We start from the raw sequence: 13164 nt of genomic DNA on the forward strand, positions 1-13164 counted from the left end.
GCTGCAGTGAAGCGTCCAGAGCTGCTAACGTGACATCTGTCGCCACCTACTGCTCAAAATATGCCACAAAACAAAGACGCACTCTGACAGAGCATGGGATGGTGTATGGAGTATTTTCATGATCAACATTAAAATTTAAAAATATATCCAGGTTTAAAGATGAAGGATGAAGACAAGAAATCAAACGTTTGTAATTCCACTTTTATTTATTCTGTATTTTTATTAACAGTCCATGTTACCGAGAAGAAAAGACGAAAAGAAGTCGTTTTTAACGAGCTGGCTGGGGAAAGTACAAAAAGAGCAGTCGATAGCTTTTAAACAATACGTGAACTTTGACTTCATCGGTTTAAAATTAATGTGTATAAATATCCTGTACATCGGCTCATGACATTTGCTTCAAATGGTCCTAGTGTATTTTTTATTGGTGAAAAGTTAAATGTTGGAAAACATGGTAACATGAAGAAGATGTAGCTAATAGTTAGGATATTGCTTGGTACCATATTTTTGAAGAAATACAAATGTCTCAAGAAAAGTCTCCACCGACGAGGACTGATGATTCAGAAAAGAAAGGGAGCATGCAGAAAAGAAGAAACTTCATTTCGTAAGGCGAGGTTCACAAGATTAAGCAAAGACGGCAGCTCAAACTCTGCTTGGCTGAACCAATCAGCTGTGTAGTTCATGAAACTAAGGTGTCACGGTCTCAGTTTTAAACTGTGTATGCATAAACAGTACCAGAGAACATACATGCTCAGGTATACATTTGTTGTTGGTCATTAATCAAAGATCAATCTGCTCGTATCTCCTTACAACAATTTCATTCAGTAATGTGTTTGAAATGACAAACTCCCGCACTGGAAGATAATATTGTTCAGCTGTCGGCTCAGTGTCTGTAGTACGGACTCCGTGATCGGGACCGTGACCTCCTGGAAAAAAGAAAAGAAAGGAGCTGATAACGAGGAATGATGTCAGTATAAAAGCAGGCAAAATTAAAAACATGACCCACAAATGCACATATGTTACAGGTTTGCTCATATGCACACAACAGTAAATCTATGCTTGGTAATAAATGTATGACAATTGAACTAAGTTTGCAGTCACATTTTTACTTAAGACCACAGCCCAACACATAAAATCAGCTGAACAATGTACTGTATAAGTTTCCTGTAGATGTAACTGGATCTTTTTATTCAGATGACTCAAACCAGAAGATGTGAGCAGAGCAGTCATTATCAGCTCAATTTGCATCCTGCCCAAATCTCAACTATATAATGTAAAAAAAAAAAAAATGCATGTAGCTTAAACTGTAACATTACACCCCCCCCCCCCCCACAAAAAAAACAAAAAAAACAAACAATATTTGGCTCAAAAGTGCATTGTGAGGTAGGACTGGGCGTGTTTCAGGCTCGTGGTGTGAGTGATACCGGAGCGAAATTGGAGCTGAAGATAGAGCGATAAAATAAAAAATAAATACGTTTTTAAAAAAAGGGGCTTTGCACTGCATCCAAAATCTGCCCAGACTGATCACATGCTCTGTCTCACACTCCGGTCTTTGTCTAAAATGTCTGTTGATATTTAGGACTCAACACTCGAGACAAACTGTGTATTTAAGAGGAGAACAATCCAAATAGTTCACCATTTGGAAGTAGCGTTAATACAAGGAGCCTTTGAGATATTGTTTGTGTGTTAATGTGGGGAAAAAAACATAATTCATTTTGTATCACTGGCTCTCTGCAGATTCTTGTGGTTACTTACATACCTTCTGTATGAGTTGTATTCTCGGCCTGAGGGACAGAGGACACAGAGCCAGATCAAAACAACATGCCAGAGAATCTAAAACACTATAAAACTGTCAGAGCAGCAAGAGGCTGAGCTGATTAAATATTTTGGTTACTTCTTTTTAAGTATGCAAACCAGATTATTATTATAATATTGGATCCATATGGCTGTTGGTGATGAGAAAACTTAAGTCTTACCATATTTGGAAGGAGAAGGCGAGTGGCTCTGCCGGCCGTACTGTCTTTCCCATTCATCCCTCTCTTTTTCACGGCGCTCACGCTCCCTATATCCAGAATCTCAGCGTCAGACAATTGCAACATACAATATAAAGTCCAATTACACACACACACACACACACACACACACACACACACACACACACACAGTCTTGTCTCAATATCTCACTCACTGACATAATGCATTTCCTAACCCCTGACACTAATCCTAATCAGCACCACTAAATGTTAACCCTAAACTTTATACTAACACTAACATAACCTAGGTTTAATTCTAAACCTAGTCTTAAACCCCAAAATGCTCTTTAAACTTGTGAAAAGTCCACACAAGGAAATAAAGACATACACGCACGCACGCACGCACGCACGCACACACACACACACACACACACACACAGAGCCTACTTCATGCGTATCTTGCGTGCCATGGCACGTAGTTCTCCCTCTCGCTCCTGTAAAATAAACACAAAGCAATGAGAGGAAATGAAGAATATTAAGTTTTTGTTTCTGATCTCAAACACATGCACAAGATAACACACAATAACACACACACACACACACACACACACACACACACACACACACACACACACACACACACACACACACACACACACACACACACACCTGTCGTTTGTTCTCCTGTTGCTGGATCTTCACCTGAGCAGCTTTTTTATCCGCCTTGGCTGCAGGAAGAGGAAATAAATAAATAAATACAGAATATTCAAATGTAAGTTGCATAATTGTACAAAGTGCAGAACAGACACATCTCAACAAGTTCAGATCTGTACTCCACCATTTCTTAACTTGTGCACAAACTACAAACACATCCCCTCTGAGTCCTCTACTTACACTGCTTGTTGAGAGCCTTCTGCATTCGTAGCTTCAGCCGTTCCTGTGGGGTCATCTTTGGCTGCAGGTGACACAATTGTGTTAGCGCATCCTTTCAGAGCTTAACAAGAGTGAGTGTGAGTGACAAAAAGATTAAAGGTACAGTGCTATTTCACAATTTTGATACTATCACCTTATGAACAGTTGCTGTTGGAGATAAAAGAGCCAAAGATAAATTAATTACATGTGATGTTTGTTGAGTAAACAAATTCAAATCTTACAGGCTGAACAGGCTGTGTGTGTACACAGATGCACACTCCTGCTGTAGGAGAATTTAGTAGCAGGACAGGATCCAGTTACACAAACCTTTATACAATATCTTATATGTACAAACACTGCACATAAAGAGAAAAGGGCTGAAGAAGAGACGGTCAGAGAGTGAAACAAGAGCAAGTTCAGGTCTGGTGAGTTAAGAAAAGTTCAGAGAGCCAGTGGCACTTTGTCAGAGACACACCCATCACTGGGGCGTTTGAACCTAGCCAGGCAAGAAAAACTGCAGGTCAAAACACTGCAGGCAAGTTTAACAGAGAAGCAGATTGTAACTTCCACTGTATTTTCCTGCTTGTCTGTTGGAACATATTCAAATCTTGTCAGTGAGAAGAGAAGTGGGTTTGATACTGCAAACAGTCTCAGTTAGAGAGATGAGTGTTATTTCATCTTAAAGAATTGGTATTATGGTCCTTTCTACATTTGTTTTAGAGCGTATTTTAAACTTAGCTAACATTTTATTCACCTACAGTTGTTTAAATTTCTCTAAACCTGTATTTTAAACAGATCAGACATCCCTCAAAATATATTAACAAAAAAATACTACAGTATTTGTGAGCACCTATCTACTCTGGCTGGCTGGAGGTGTAGCCTTCCACAATCACACTCAGCCAAGGGAAACTCAACCTAATCAATGAGGCACAATTCTTGCCAAAGCACTAATTTAGCTTTAGAAAAACACAATGCTCCTGAGCGCACTTGGCTTAAAAGTTTGTCAGGTAAAGTTTAGGGTACACATCCAGTGCTGTGCCTTTGTCCTCGTCCAGCTAAAATGCAACATGTCTACAGATGTATGCTCTGTACTGGGTAGTCACTGTACCCCCAGTGTAGGCGGGCTTTTCTTCAATCATTCAATTTAATGGTGGGGTGTGATGTCAAAACAGGTGCAGTTTCACTTACGAGATAGGAGATTCATAATTTTACACAAGTTAAAAACAGAGTTTAGTCATTTGGCCGAACAACACGACCTTCACCGTTATAGTAACACTTCCCAAAGCTTCTTTTTTTTGTTATCCATAATACCAGCTCTTTAAGAGAAACGGCTGCAAACTAAAAGAGAATCTATACCATGCTGCCAGCACCTCTTATGCTCCCTGCAATGTTACATTCGCATGTTTACCAACTTAAAAGATAAGCTTTGGAGGTGCTGGTTGTCTATACACATATATAGATAAATATATATGTGTGTGTGCGTGTCTGTACTTTACCTCTCATCTTAAGTCTTCAGTATATGTGTGCTATAATCAACATTTGATTTTAAAAGTCACAGTACTATCTGCCACTTAAAATAAGCCTAGATACTGCTGTCCAGGGCAAACACTTTTTCATCAAAGTCTCATCTCTTGGCTAGCAATGATTCTTAAGTTCTTAAGCAAATAACACATGATGGCAAGAGACAGTAGCAAGTCTCTTAGGGCCACTGATCTGCGATTCAATGCAGTGTACTTTGAAACTATGAACACATGTATAAAGACACTGCACTCTCTCATCTACATGTATACGTACATACACCACCCAGACTGCAAGCACTTCAAAACAAATTATTTCACAAGTCACTCCATATAGAGATGGCAGCATTAAGCAAGTCAGTGTCAATGCTGGCAAGAATACTGTAATGGCAATTTCAAAGTAGATGTGGGGCTTTCACTGCGATATACATCCGCTTTGGAGGGCAGCAAGAAAAAAAAAATTATTCTCTGTGGGCAATAATGACTTCTACATCCCAGTCTGGTGGACAACCATGTCAGCCTGTCAGGGATGAGGGAGGCGTAGGCTTTAGCAAGAAACCCAGTTAGATCAAATTCTTACTGACTTTGGCAGCTCCCGTCTCTTTACCACCCGCAGTATCAGGCCTGGAGATAGAAGGGAATAAACAAAAAGACAAAACGCGGAGGTGAACATTTCATCAAGATTTACATACAACTTTTTCACACATCCTAATGCTGGTAATAAATAAACTTAAATCTTTACCATGCATAAAATTAGAAAAATCTATAAAGACATGGACATTATGACATAGCACCATTGGGCTTACATTTTTTATGGAGTCATTTCGTCACAGCTAATAGACAGAACAGACTCCTTACTGTACAATTCCTCTTCAATATAACATACCATCAATTATTACTACAAAACAGACATGTTGGTTGAAAACAACGACATGAACACGAGAACTATATGTTTAATATCCCAAACTGAAGCCACTTTAACCTATCACGTCATAGTAAGTGAATGAATTGTGAGCAGTTCCTCCAAGTGATTTTGTTAATTCTCTTCAGAGGCAAAACTAACCATTATTTCAAATAATAAAAATAAATAAATAAAAATTTCATTTAAAGTATTATGAGAAACATTATAATACATTGTACTACTATCAGTTTTCTTTCTTTTCAACATCTTCAAACATGACTAAATGTTTAGTCAGAGTCAAGACATTTTCCCCAGAAGTGAAGTGATAAAGATTCATGTATCCCTGCTATAACGAGATCTTCTTACTTTCTTAGTTTGTCAGAGACAACGGTGGTAGAGGCCTGGGCTCCTCTATGAGCAGGGGAAGGACTGTGATTTGGACGACTGGGGGATCGAGAGGGACTGCGGCTGCAGCTGTCTCCTCGCCGGTGGCCTCCACTGCTCCGACCCCCTCGCCTAGAACTGCCCCCCTGCCGTGAGCTGGACCGAGACCTGACACAAAAGGCAAAGTAATTAAAATATGGATTATAAAATAGTAACTGTCGTGTTGATGGTGGACAAGCAAGACTCTTACCTGGTTCGTCTGCGTGCAGAATATCGTCTTCTTTCTCGGTCCCTCTCTCGCTCCCTGTCTCGGTCATTGGACCTTGATGGTGTCCGGTCACGTCTCCTCCAGGAACCACTTCCTCCATTCCCTCCTCTGCCTCTGGAGTAAGACCTGGAACGCCGCCTTGACCGTGAACGGCTTCGTGTGCGACGCCCATCTCTCCCCCCTCTTCCTCGTCGTGCTCGGCGGGAACGGGAAGAAGAGCGAGAGGAAGACCGAGATGAGGAGCTGGAGGAGGAGGAAGGGGAGCGACTGGAGGATGACCTTCGTCTCCTGGACAAGTAAAGTTACAGTGTTTTAGAAACAACACCCGCCCAGCACCTAGCCTAACTTAGGAATATCTCTGCTTTGTTGTCTTACTGATTCACGTAAGGTGAGCCATAAATAACCAGGTATTAAATTTGCTGATTTCTGTGTTTTATAATGTGACATGCACAATCATGAAAATATACACTCCTCTCCAAAAGTATTGGAACTATGACACCAGTTCCTTTATTTTTGCTGTGGACCGGAAAAATTTGGGTTCGATATCAAAAGATATGAGACCAAAGATCAACATTTCAGTTCTTATTTCCACATGTTTACGTCTGGATCTGATAAACAACTTAGAAGATAGCACATTTTGTTTTAACCCACCCATTTTTCATGTGAGCAAAAGTATTGGAAGATGAGACTGACAGTGTGCTTTCTTGCCCATGTGTCCTATTACATTGATTATTTCAGATGATTATGTTTCAGATTTGGGTTTTGCCTGTATAGTTAAGAGGTGTAACCAACATGACAACCAAAGAACTGTCAATGGGCAAAAAACAAGCAATTGTACAGCTGAAAGAAGCGAAAATCAATCAGAGCAAATTAATCAGCAAACAAAAGATGCTCTCTTCCAAGTTATGTATCGGATCCTGACGATAACATCAGAAAAAATAAAAGCTGACTTTTTTTTTTCTCATTCATCTTTTAATGTCAAACCCAAATGTTTTCAGTCTACAGCAAAAATAAAGGAACTGGCCTCACTGTTCCAAAACTTTTGGAGGGGTTAGGGTTAGTGTAAATGTATTCCTGAAAGATAAGACTACACATATTTTCCCTATACACAAGCACAGATGAATACATCATCAGCAGTTGTCTGAACTGAAAACTTATCCATCTCACCTACCATGTAAAGCAATCAGTATTCTTCTTGTGTGATCAACTATGGTCATTTCAAAGAACATAATAACTGCAAGAGGAAAATAACCAATGAAAAGCCAGGAAGAGGGAAAGTTACCGACCGGGAGCCCCTGCTATGACCTGCAGGGTGCTGCAAGTTGGAGGGGGTATGGCCAGAGTGAGGAGCTGTTGTCTGTGTTGCTGCTGCAGCTTCATCATCGCTGCCTCCAAAGCTAGTGATGAACGTGATCTTCTCAGGACCCGGGGAACGAGAGCGCGACCGCGACTCTGAGCTGGATTCTGACTCTGGCCTGAGAGAAGAGAGAGATCAGAAAATAATTACTGAAAATACAGTTTAAAAATACGTAACACACAAGACAACACCTGGACACATGAACAGAAAGAACGACAAAAGAATGGGCTAACTCACCGTTTATAGGGATCATATGTTGGGCTGTCTCTCCTGGCATAGCTGAAATCCAGGAGAATGAAGTTTTGAGTTGAGTGAATTCTTAATTAGGGAAAAACACTTTAAGCTTTTATGTAACAAACGTACCTTGGGGGGCTGATCTGTCTACCTTTTAGCCTCTTCTCTCTGAACTCTCTCCTTTGTCTGCGAGAACGACGGCCCTGTGAGGATCAAATGTACATACTTCATGAAGTTGGCAAAAAATTGACAAAAGTGATGTACACAGACACAAATTGCTCAATTGCAACATCTTACAGAGTACATGGCCTTCTCCGCCTCCAGAGCCTTGGCATGTTTGATGGCCTCCACTTCCTCCTTGTCTTTCCTCAACATCCTGATTAACATGGAACATGCTCACAAAATTATAATATCAGCAACATAAACCAATGCAGCCATTTCATAATTGACGTAAAAAAACAAAACAAAAACGGTACTTTACTAGGTGAAAACTTTGCATAACATTTTGTTAAATTTGTTAAAAACCTGAATATCTTATCTCAAATCTGGGTGCCCTATGGAAAGTGTGGTTGTTTTATGTGCTTCTACCAATTTTTGAATGAATACTGTGGCAAATCAATCTGCTGAATTTTTAGGCCAAAATAAAAATTTTTTATTTTTTTTAAACAGTTATAATAATATAATGGTGTAATTTCTTACTCACCTAACAAAGTCTCCTTCAGCCATTCCATATGTGGTCGCCATTTTGTTAAGGTCCAATACTTGTTCCTGGTTCAGCTCATCAACATCAACTTCCACATCTGTATATATTCACAGAAACCATGACACAAAAAATGCATTACAAAGTGTCCTCATAGTATTTAACACATTCACATACATTCCCAGAAACAGAATCCCGGCATTTTCAAAATGTTATCAAACAACCCCATTTGCTCACCAATGTCTGGGATGCCCTCGTCCTCTTCTGATTCACTGTTCTCTGAATTTTCTTCATCTTTGTCTGAATGGGGTTCAGGCTCCGTTACGGTGCTATCTTCATAGGTATAACCAATGGTGGCCTTTTTCTCAGCCAGTCTGCACAAAAAGAAAGATTTGCACTGAATGTTTCAGCATGAAAATAAACAGTGTGAAAAAAAAACAACAACAATAAAAAAAAGAAAAAAAAGAAAAAGAAAAACGGATTAAATGCAGAACAGGAATAAAACAGCAACTTTAAATTCACTTACTTTTTCTTCTCATCCTCGTTAGGTTTCTGCAGGCCACCATAGAGCTCATCCAGGTAGATCTGGTACAAACACTGCTCCTCAGAGACTAGAGTAGGACAACGGGGAGTTTAAGAGCACAGCACAACTGCAAAATATACCCACTGAGAGCAAGTTAACATACTGTACTATTATTGTGACATCAAGAACAATGTGTATGTATGATATTTGTTAGCAGTGATTTGACAACACTATACAATGAAACCTAAGTGGTTCTTGAAAGAACATAATGAGCTATATTCTGTGAATAAATACTCACTGTTGGCAAAGTCATTCTGCACTAGGCCTCTGTACCGCTCATAATTGCACTTCCTCTCCTCCATCTCCTGCTCTGGTGTTCTGAACAAGACAAAAGGCTGTTTTTCATACGTCACGATTTTGGATTCCAACTGACACTGAAACATCTGCCAATAACCTCAACAGTGACCTGGTAAATTACTTAGTAACTCAGTTAAAACGTAACAACCAGAAGAATATACTGTGAAATTATGTCTAGTACAACTCTGAGCTAAAACAAAACTTAAGGTAAATATTTAAGGTTAGCCTTAACAACAGATTCTGTTTAGAAATGTTTGGGATAAGTAAAAAGCTGGTTTAAAAACCTCACAGGTTGTTTTTAATTTTACTAATTTCATGACTCATCTGTCTAACTTTGCAAATATTCTTTCCTTTTACATCAAGCGTATATGCACCTGAAGGTCCCTTCATTGCTCTTATGAACATCTATAAAGTAAGAACTTTGAACATAAACATAGACTTTTCATATTAGACAGACCATAGGGTTAAATGTGGGTCCAACTCATTTTAAGACTTACGTTGTGTTAAGCAGTGGAGGGGTGTAGGTAGGGATGTAGTCGAGATGAGCCCTTACATCAAACCGGTCAATCATGTTGTTCACATCTCCTTGCCATGGCATCCTTTACACAAAACAAGGAGACAGGGGATACAGTCTGATCATTGGTGCAGTTAGCGTGTCTGATGTCAGGTATATGTGGTATGCAGTTTCTCTCCTCACATGTTAATGGGGCTCTCAGCAGCCAGTGCCACTGCAGGATCCAGATGGATCTTGTAGGCTCTGCCATGAACCTGAAGAAACTGAGCTGGATCTTTTTTCTGTCGAGACAAAACATGAGGCAGTCAAACATAACAAAATGGCACTGTATATTATTGAGCCACACTACTGCACTGGGTGACATGGCAGCTGAATTCAAAGAATCGTACCTGAAGTACTCATAGTCTGTTTACCTTTACTGAATTCACCATCCCCAGATGGGAAACATTCTTCTTTTTTGGACTTTTTTATGTTACAGGCAAATACAATAAACAAATGAGCAGTTCTTCTTGCTGTCAGGAGGTTGTTTTCTAGCACATGTTTGGAACATATCTGCATTTGCACACCCCTGATTGTAGTATGAAGCTTGTCCACACTCCTGTGTCAAACATATAACCAGGCCTCATAGGGTCAACATCATCCAATCGTGATATTCAGCTAGAACAAAAACCAGCTGGCAGAAAATAGAAACTAACAGCACTTGGAACCTAGAAAATCTAATTTTCTCAGGGTTTCTACTACCCTAGTTTCTGCATCCATTGCTGAGCCAGGTCTCTTACTATTTTCTCGTAGTACTCCCGCCGGCGCTCGCCTCGGCGTTTGTAGTCTACCATCATTCCACGGAGCTTGCGCTCATGTTTGCGGGCCTCCTGCCACATGACGGCTCCGCTGGGTGTGGGGGCGCGGCGGGGCACGGCTGCTGCAGAGCGACAAAGAGAAAAAGATAGAATTAGAAAAAAGTGAAGAAATTGAAAGATACTGACGAAAGTGCATGCAGGACAGAGATATACACAAAATGTTTATTTTAAATGTAAATACTCAAATACACAGGCACACTTGCACCACTCTAATATACATCTTTTCTACATACTGCTTTTCTTTACCTCTTTGGAACATGAATTTCAGTTGTTTACTAATATGTCTTATTATTTTGTGTCATGTGATCCTGTGTAGTATGGCTTGACAAGAAAATTATACATAATTATTAACTCGTCTGTGATATCAGTACATTTTGTTGTCACTTAGACGTTTTATTCAACCTATTAGTTAAAAACAAATAAATGTACACAAATTGTGTGTATGTGTGACTTAAACTACTAACTCGTGTCCTAAGGACTTTAAAATATAATTGGTCTTGCAGAATGTAGGACATTTAAGTCACGGTTTAACTAAAGCAATATATAAGCAAGTATATTTATGTATAATACTGGTAATTTAATAAAGTGTGGTGCAAGCTATTCCATGTGTCTGATATATTTCCTAACTACATCTAAGCTTTGTGACTGCATGGACTAAATATTGAGTTACCACCGGATATTACCAAATAGCATTGACATATTATTGACGAGATTATCTTCATCACCTCAATATCTGGTTATTTAGTCACGTTAGTTAAATGTAAATGTTAGTTATGCTAGTTAGTTGAGCTAAAGCGCCTCGAACAAACCAGCTAACCGAGCTAATGTTAACTATGTAACACAAGCTTACCGCCTACAGCACTGCTTTTCTGTTGTTACGTTATTTAGACTGTTCATTTCCTTATTTCACTTGCACCTTCACCTCACACCTTTTATGACTAATACGATGCGAAATAGAAATGTTTCCAAAGTTATCGTGGAGTTTGTTAGCATACACAGCGACCTTATTGCGCATGCAGAGTGGGCCTTTACAACGCTAGTAGCCATGTAGCGTTAGCATTACAGCTAACCTAGCTTAGCTTAGTTAGGGCTAGGCTGCAAAGACGTTGGAATCAGTGCGTGTATCACAGCCTCATTAACCCCAACAATACAAGAAATACAGACGCACGATACATTCAGTGTAGTCCTGAGTGCCCCGGTGTACCTGTTTTGCTGACCACTAACACACACTGGGGTTGTTTTCGGTCCACCAAGGCGCTGGTAGCGAGCGTCACACGCCTCCTTCTCCCTGCAAACTGTTGGTCGGTGCAGTACCGAGCTGCGCCTGCGGGGGCGCTGCACGCTTCTATTAACAGCAGTAGAGTACAGGTGGACACACTGTAAAATAATCACAGACTCTAATCATGTGTTCATAAACATTAGGACTTGTTAAAGTGCAACAACCAAACATGGGGTTTTGTTAAGAGTTTCAGTTTTCATCCTATAACAGCTGGATATTGCTTCACTTTTCAGTGGTGGAAGATTATGGTGCACTATTTCAATCAATCAGTTATAGAAACTAGTTATTGAATTTACATAATATATAATAATAATCTTTAGAAATGTAACCTGCAAAAAACAATTAATTCGTTATCAGTTAACACTCATTTTTACACATAATTTTTTTTTAAATTGTGTATATTTTTTAGTTTGTGCACCTAAAATGGCCACAAGATGTCCCTGTAAGACAATCAATTCCTCAACATTGAGGATTTTACTTTTGAAATGTATCCCGTGAAACAAAGTCAATTAAACTGTATCTTTAACTTAATTCTATGAAGAAAAATTTTGAGTCATTGCAGGAGAACCGAATAAACATTTAAATTATCCAGTCTTACAAATGAGTCATAGCAGCACATTTTATTTTACGAACTGTACTTTTACCTACTGACTGTCAGAAGAATCCAGGACAGAAAAACCTTTTCGATTTATTTCAGGCTCCTGTTTCATAGAGAAACTGACATTTACTCTCAAGTACAAATGGAGGTTAGTGCTACTTTATATTTATAGAATACTAAAGAGTCAACTTTCTATTTCAACAACATTTATCTAAAAGCGTTAGTTTCTAAATTATTTCAAAATTAAGATTTTACACACATATGCATTTTACTGTAATTTAAAGTGTGTTACATAATATACCCAACACAATATGAAGCTACAACATTGAAGTACTGGTTACATGTTAATACTACTGTATAATAAGATCAATACTTGTGATCCAATGATTACTTGTTATCCAGTGCAGTCCCTTTCAACATTTTATAGCCTGTGCAGAATCAGGGCCAGAATTGTCCTGCTAAAATATCTAATGACCTTCTGGAAAAGAGACAGGATGGCCCTGATATGCAAGTATATCTCTTATATCCCTATAAGAGCCAGGATGGTGATGATCTTTTTTTCGCACAGAAACATCAAATCTCCCCAAAAAAAAACTGAAACATGGAGTCGTCTGACCACAGAAGATATTTCCACTGAAATGAGATCAAGCCCAAAGAACTTAACAGTTTTGTCAAGTACTTCTGAGCCTATGTGTTTATATTTATCATGGTAGCAACAGAGTTTCTCATGCAATGTCCTCTGAAATTTATAGGGTTCCTGAATTTCCTCACAGTATTTTTTAGAGTAGATGCA

The 13164-nt window shown here is 39.2% G+C and overlaps 1 protein-coding gene across 2 annotated transcripts; it reads right to left on the reverse strand.

Annotated features, from left to right (window-relative positions):
* Positions 1 to 183: 183 nt before the first annotated feature.
* clasrp (CLK4-associating serine/arginine rich protein) lies at positions 184 to 11797 on the reverse strand. Of its 2 annotated transcripts, XM_026369723.2 has the most exons (21): positions 11699 to 11797; positions 10417 to 10556; positions 9821 to 9918; positions 9621 to 9722; positions 9065 to 9144; positions 8770 to 8854; positions 8481 to 8617; positions 8247 to 8343; positions 7841 to 7919; positions 7673 to 7746; positions 7547 to 7588; positions 7239 to 7427; positions 5935 to 6240; positions 5667 to 5852; positions 4984 to 5023; positions 2865 to 2925; positions 2640 to 2698; positions 2418 to 2464; positions 1974 to 2059; positions 1757 to 1781; positions 184 to 923 (listed from the first exon to the last, which is right to left on the reverse strand). In XM_026369723.2, the coding sequence occupies exons 2-21, from the start codon at positions 10513 to 10515 to the stop codon at positions 881 to 883; spliced, it is 1935 nt and encodes a 644-aa protein (XP_026225508.1). In that variant the 5' UTR covers positions 10516 to 10556; positions 11699 to 11797; the 3' UTR covers positions 184 to 880. The 2 variants fall into 2 exon arrangements, 1 of the variants encoding a protein (XP_026225508.1); XR_003299508.1 differs by lacking the exons at positions 184 to 923; positions 1757 to 1781 and having other exon boundaries at positions 4980 to 5023.
* Between the last annotated feature and the right edge of the window lie 1367 nt (positions 11798 to 13164).

Source organism: Anabas testudineus, chromosome 13 (genome assembly GCF_900324465.2).
Source record: "Anabas testudineus chromosome 13, fAnaTes1.2, whole genome shotgun sequence".
Classification (NCBI taxonomy): Eukaryota; Metazoa; Chordata; class Actinopteri; order Anabantiformes; family Anabantidae; genus Anabas; species Anabas testudineus.

Bases quoted from the DNA above. Each gene is read 5' to 3' on its own strand.
- clasrp (XM_026369723.2), bottom strand. From the start codon at position 10,515: ATGTGGCAGGAGGCCCGCAAACATGAGCGCAAGCTCCGTGGAATGATG. The intron at 8,855-9,064 runs GTGAGTATTTAT...GTCCTACTCTAG, and splicing joins GCAGAATGACTTTGCCAACA to TCTCTGAGGAGCAGTGTTTG. The intron at 5,853-5,934 runs GTAAGAGTCTTG...CTTTTGTGTCAG, and splicing joins TCTGCACGCAGACGAACCAG to GTCTCGGTCCAGCTCACGGC.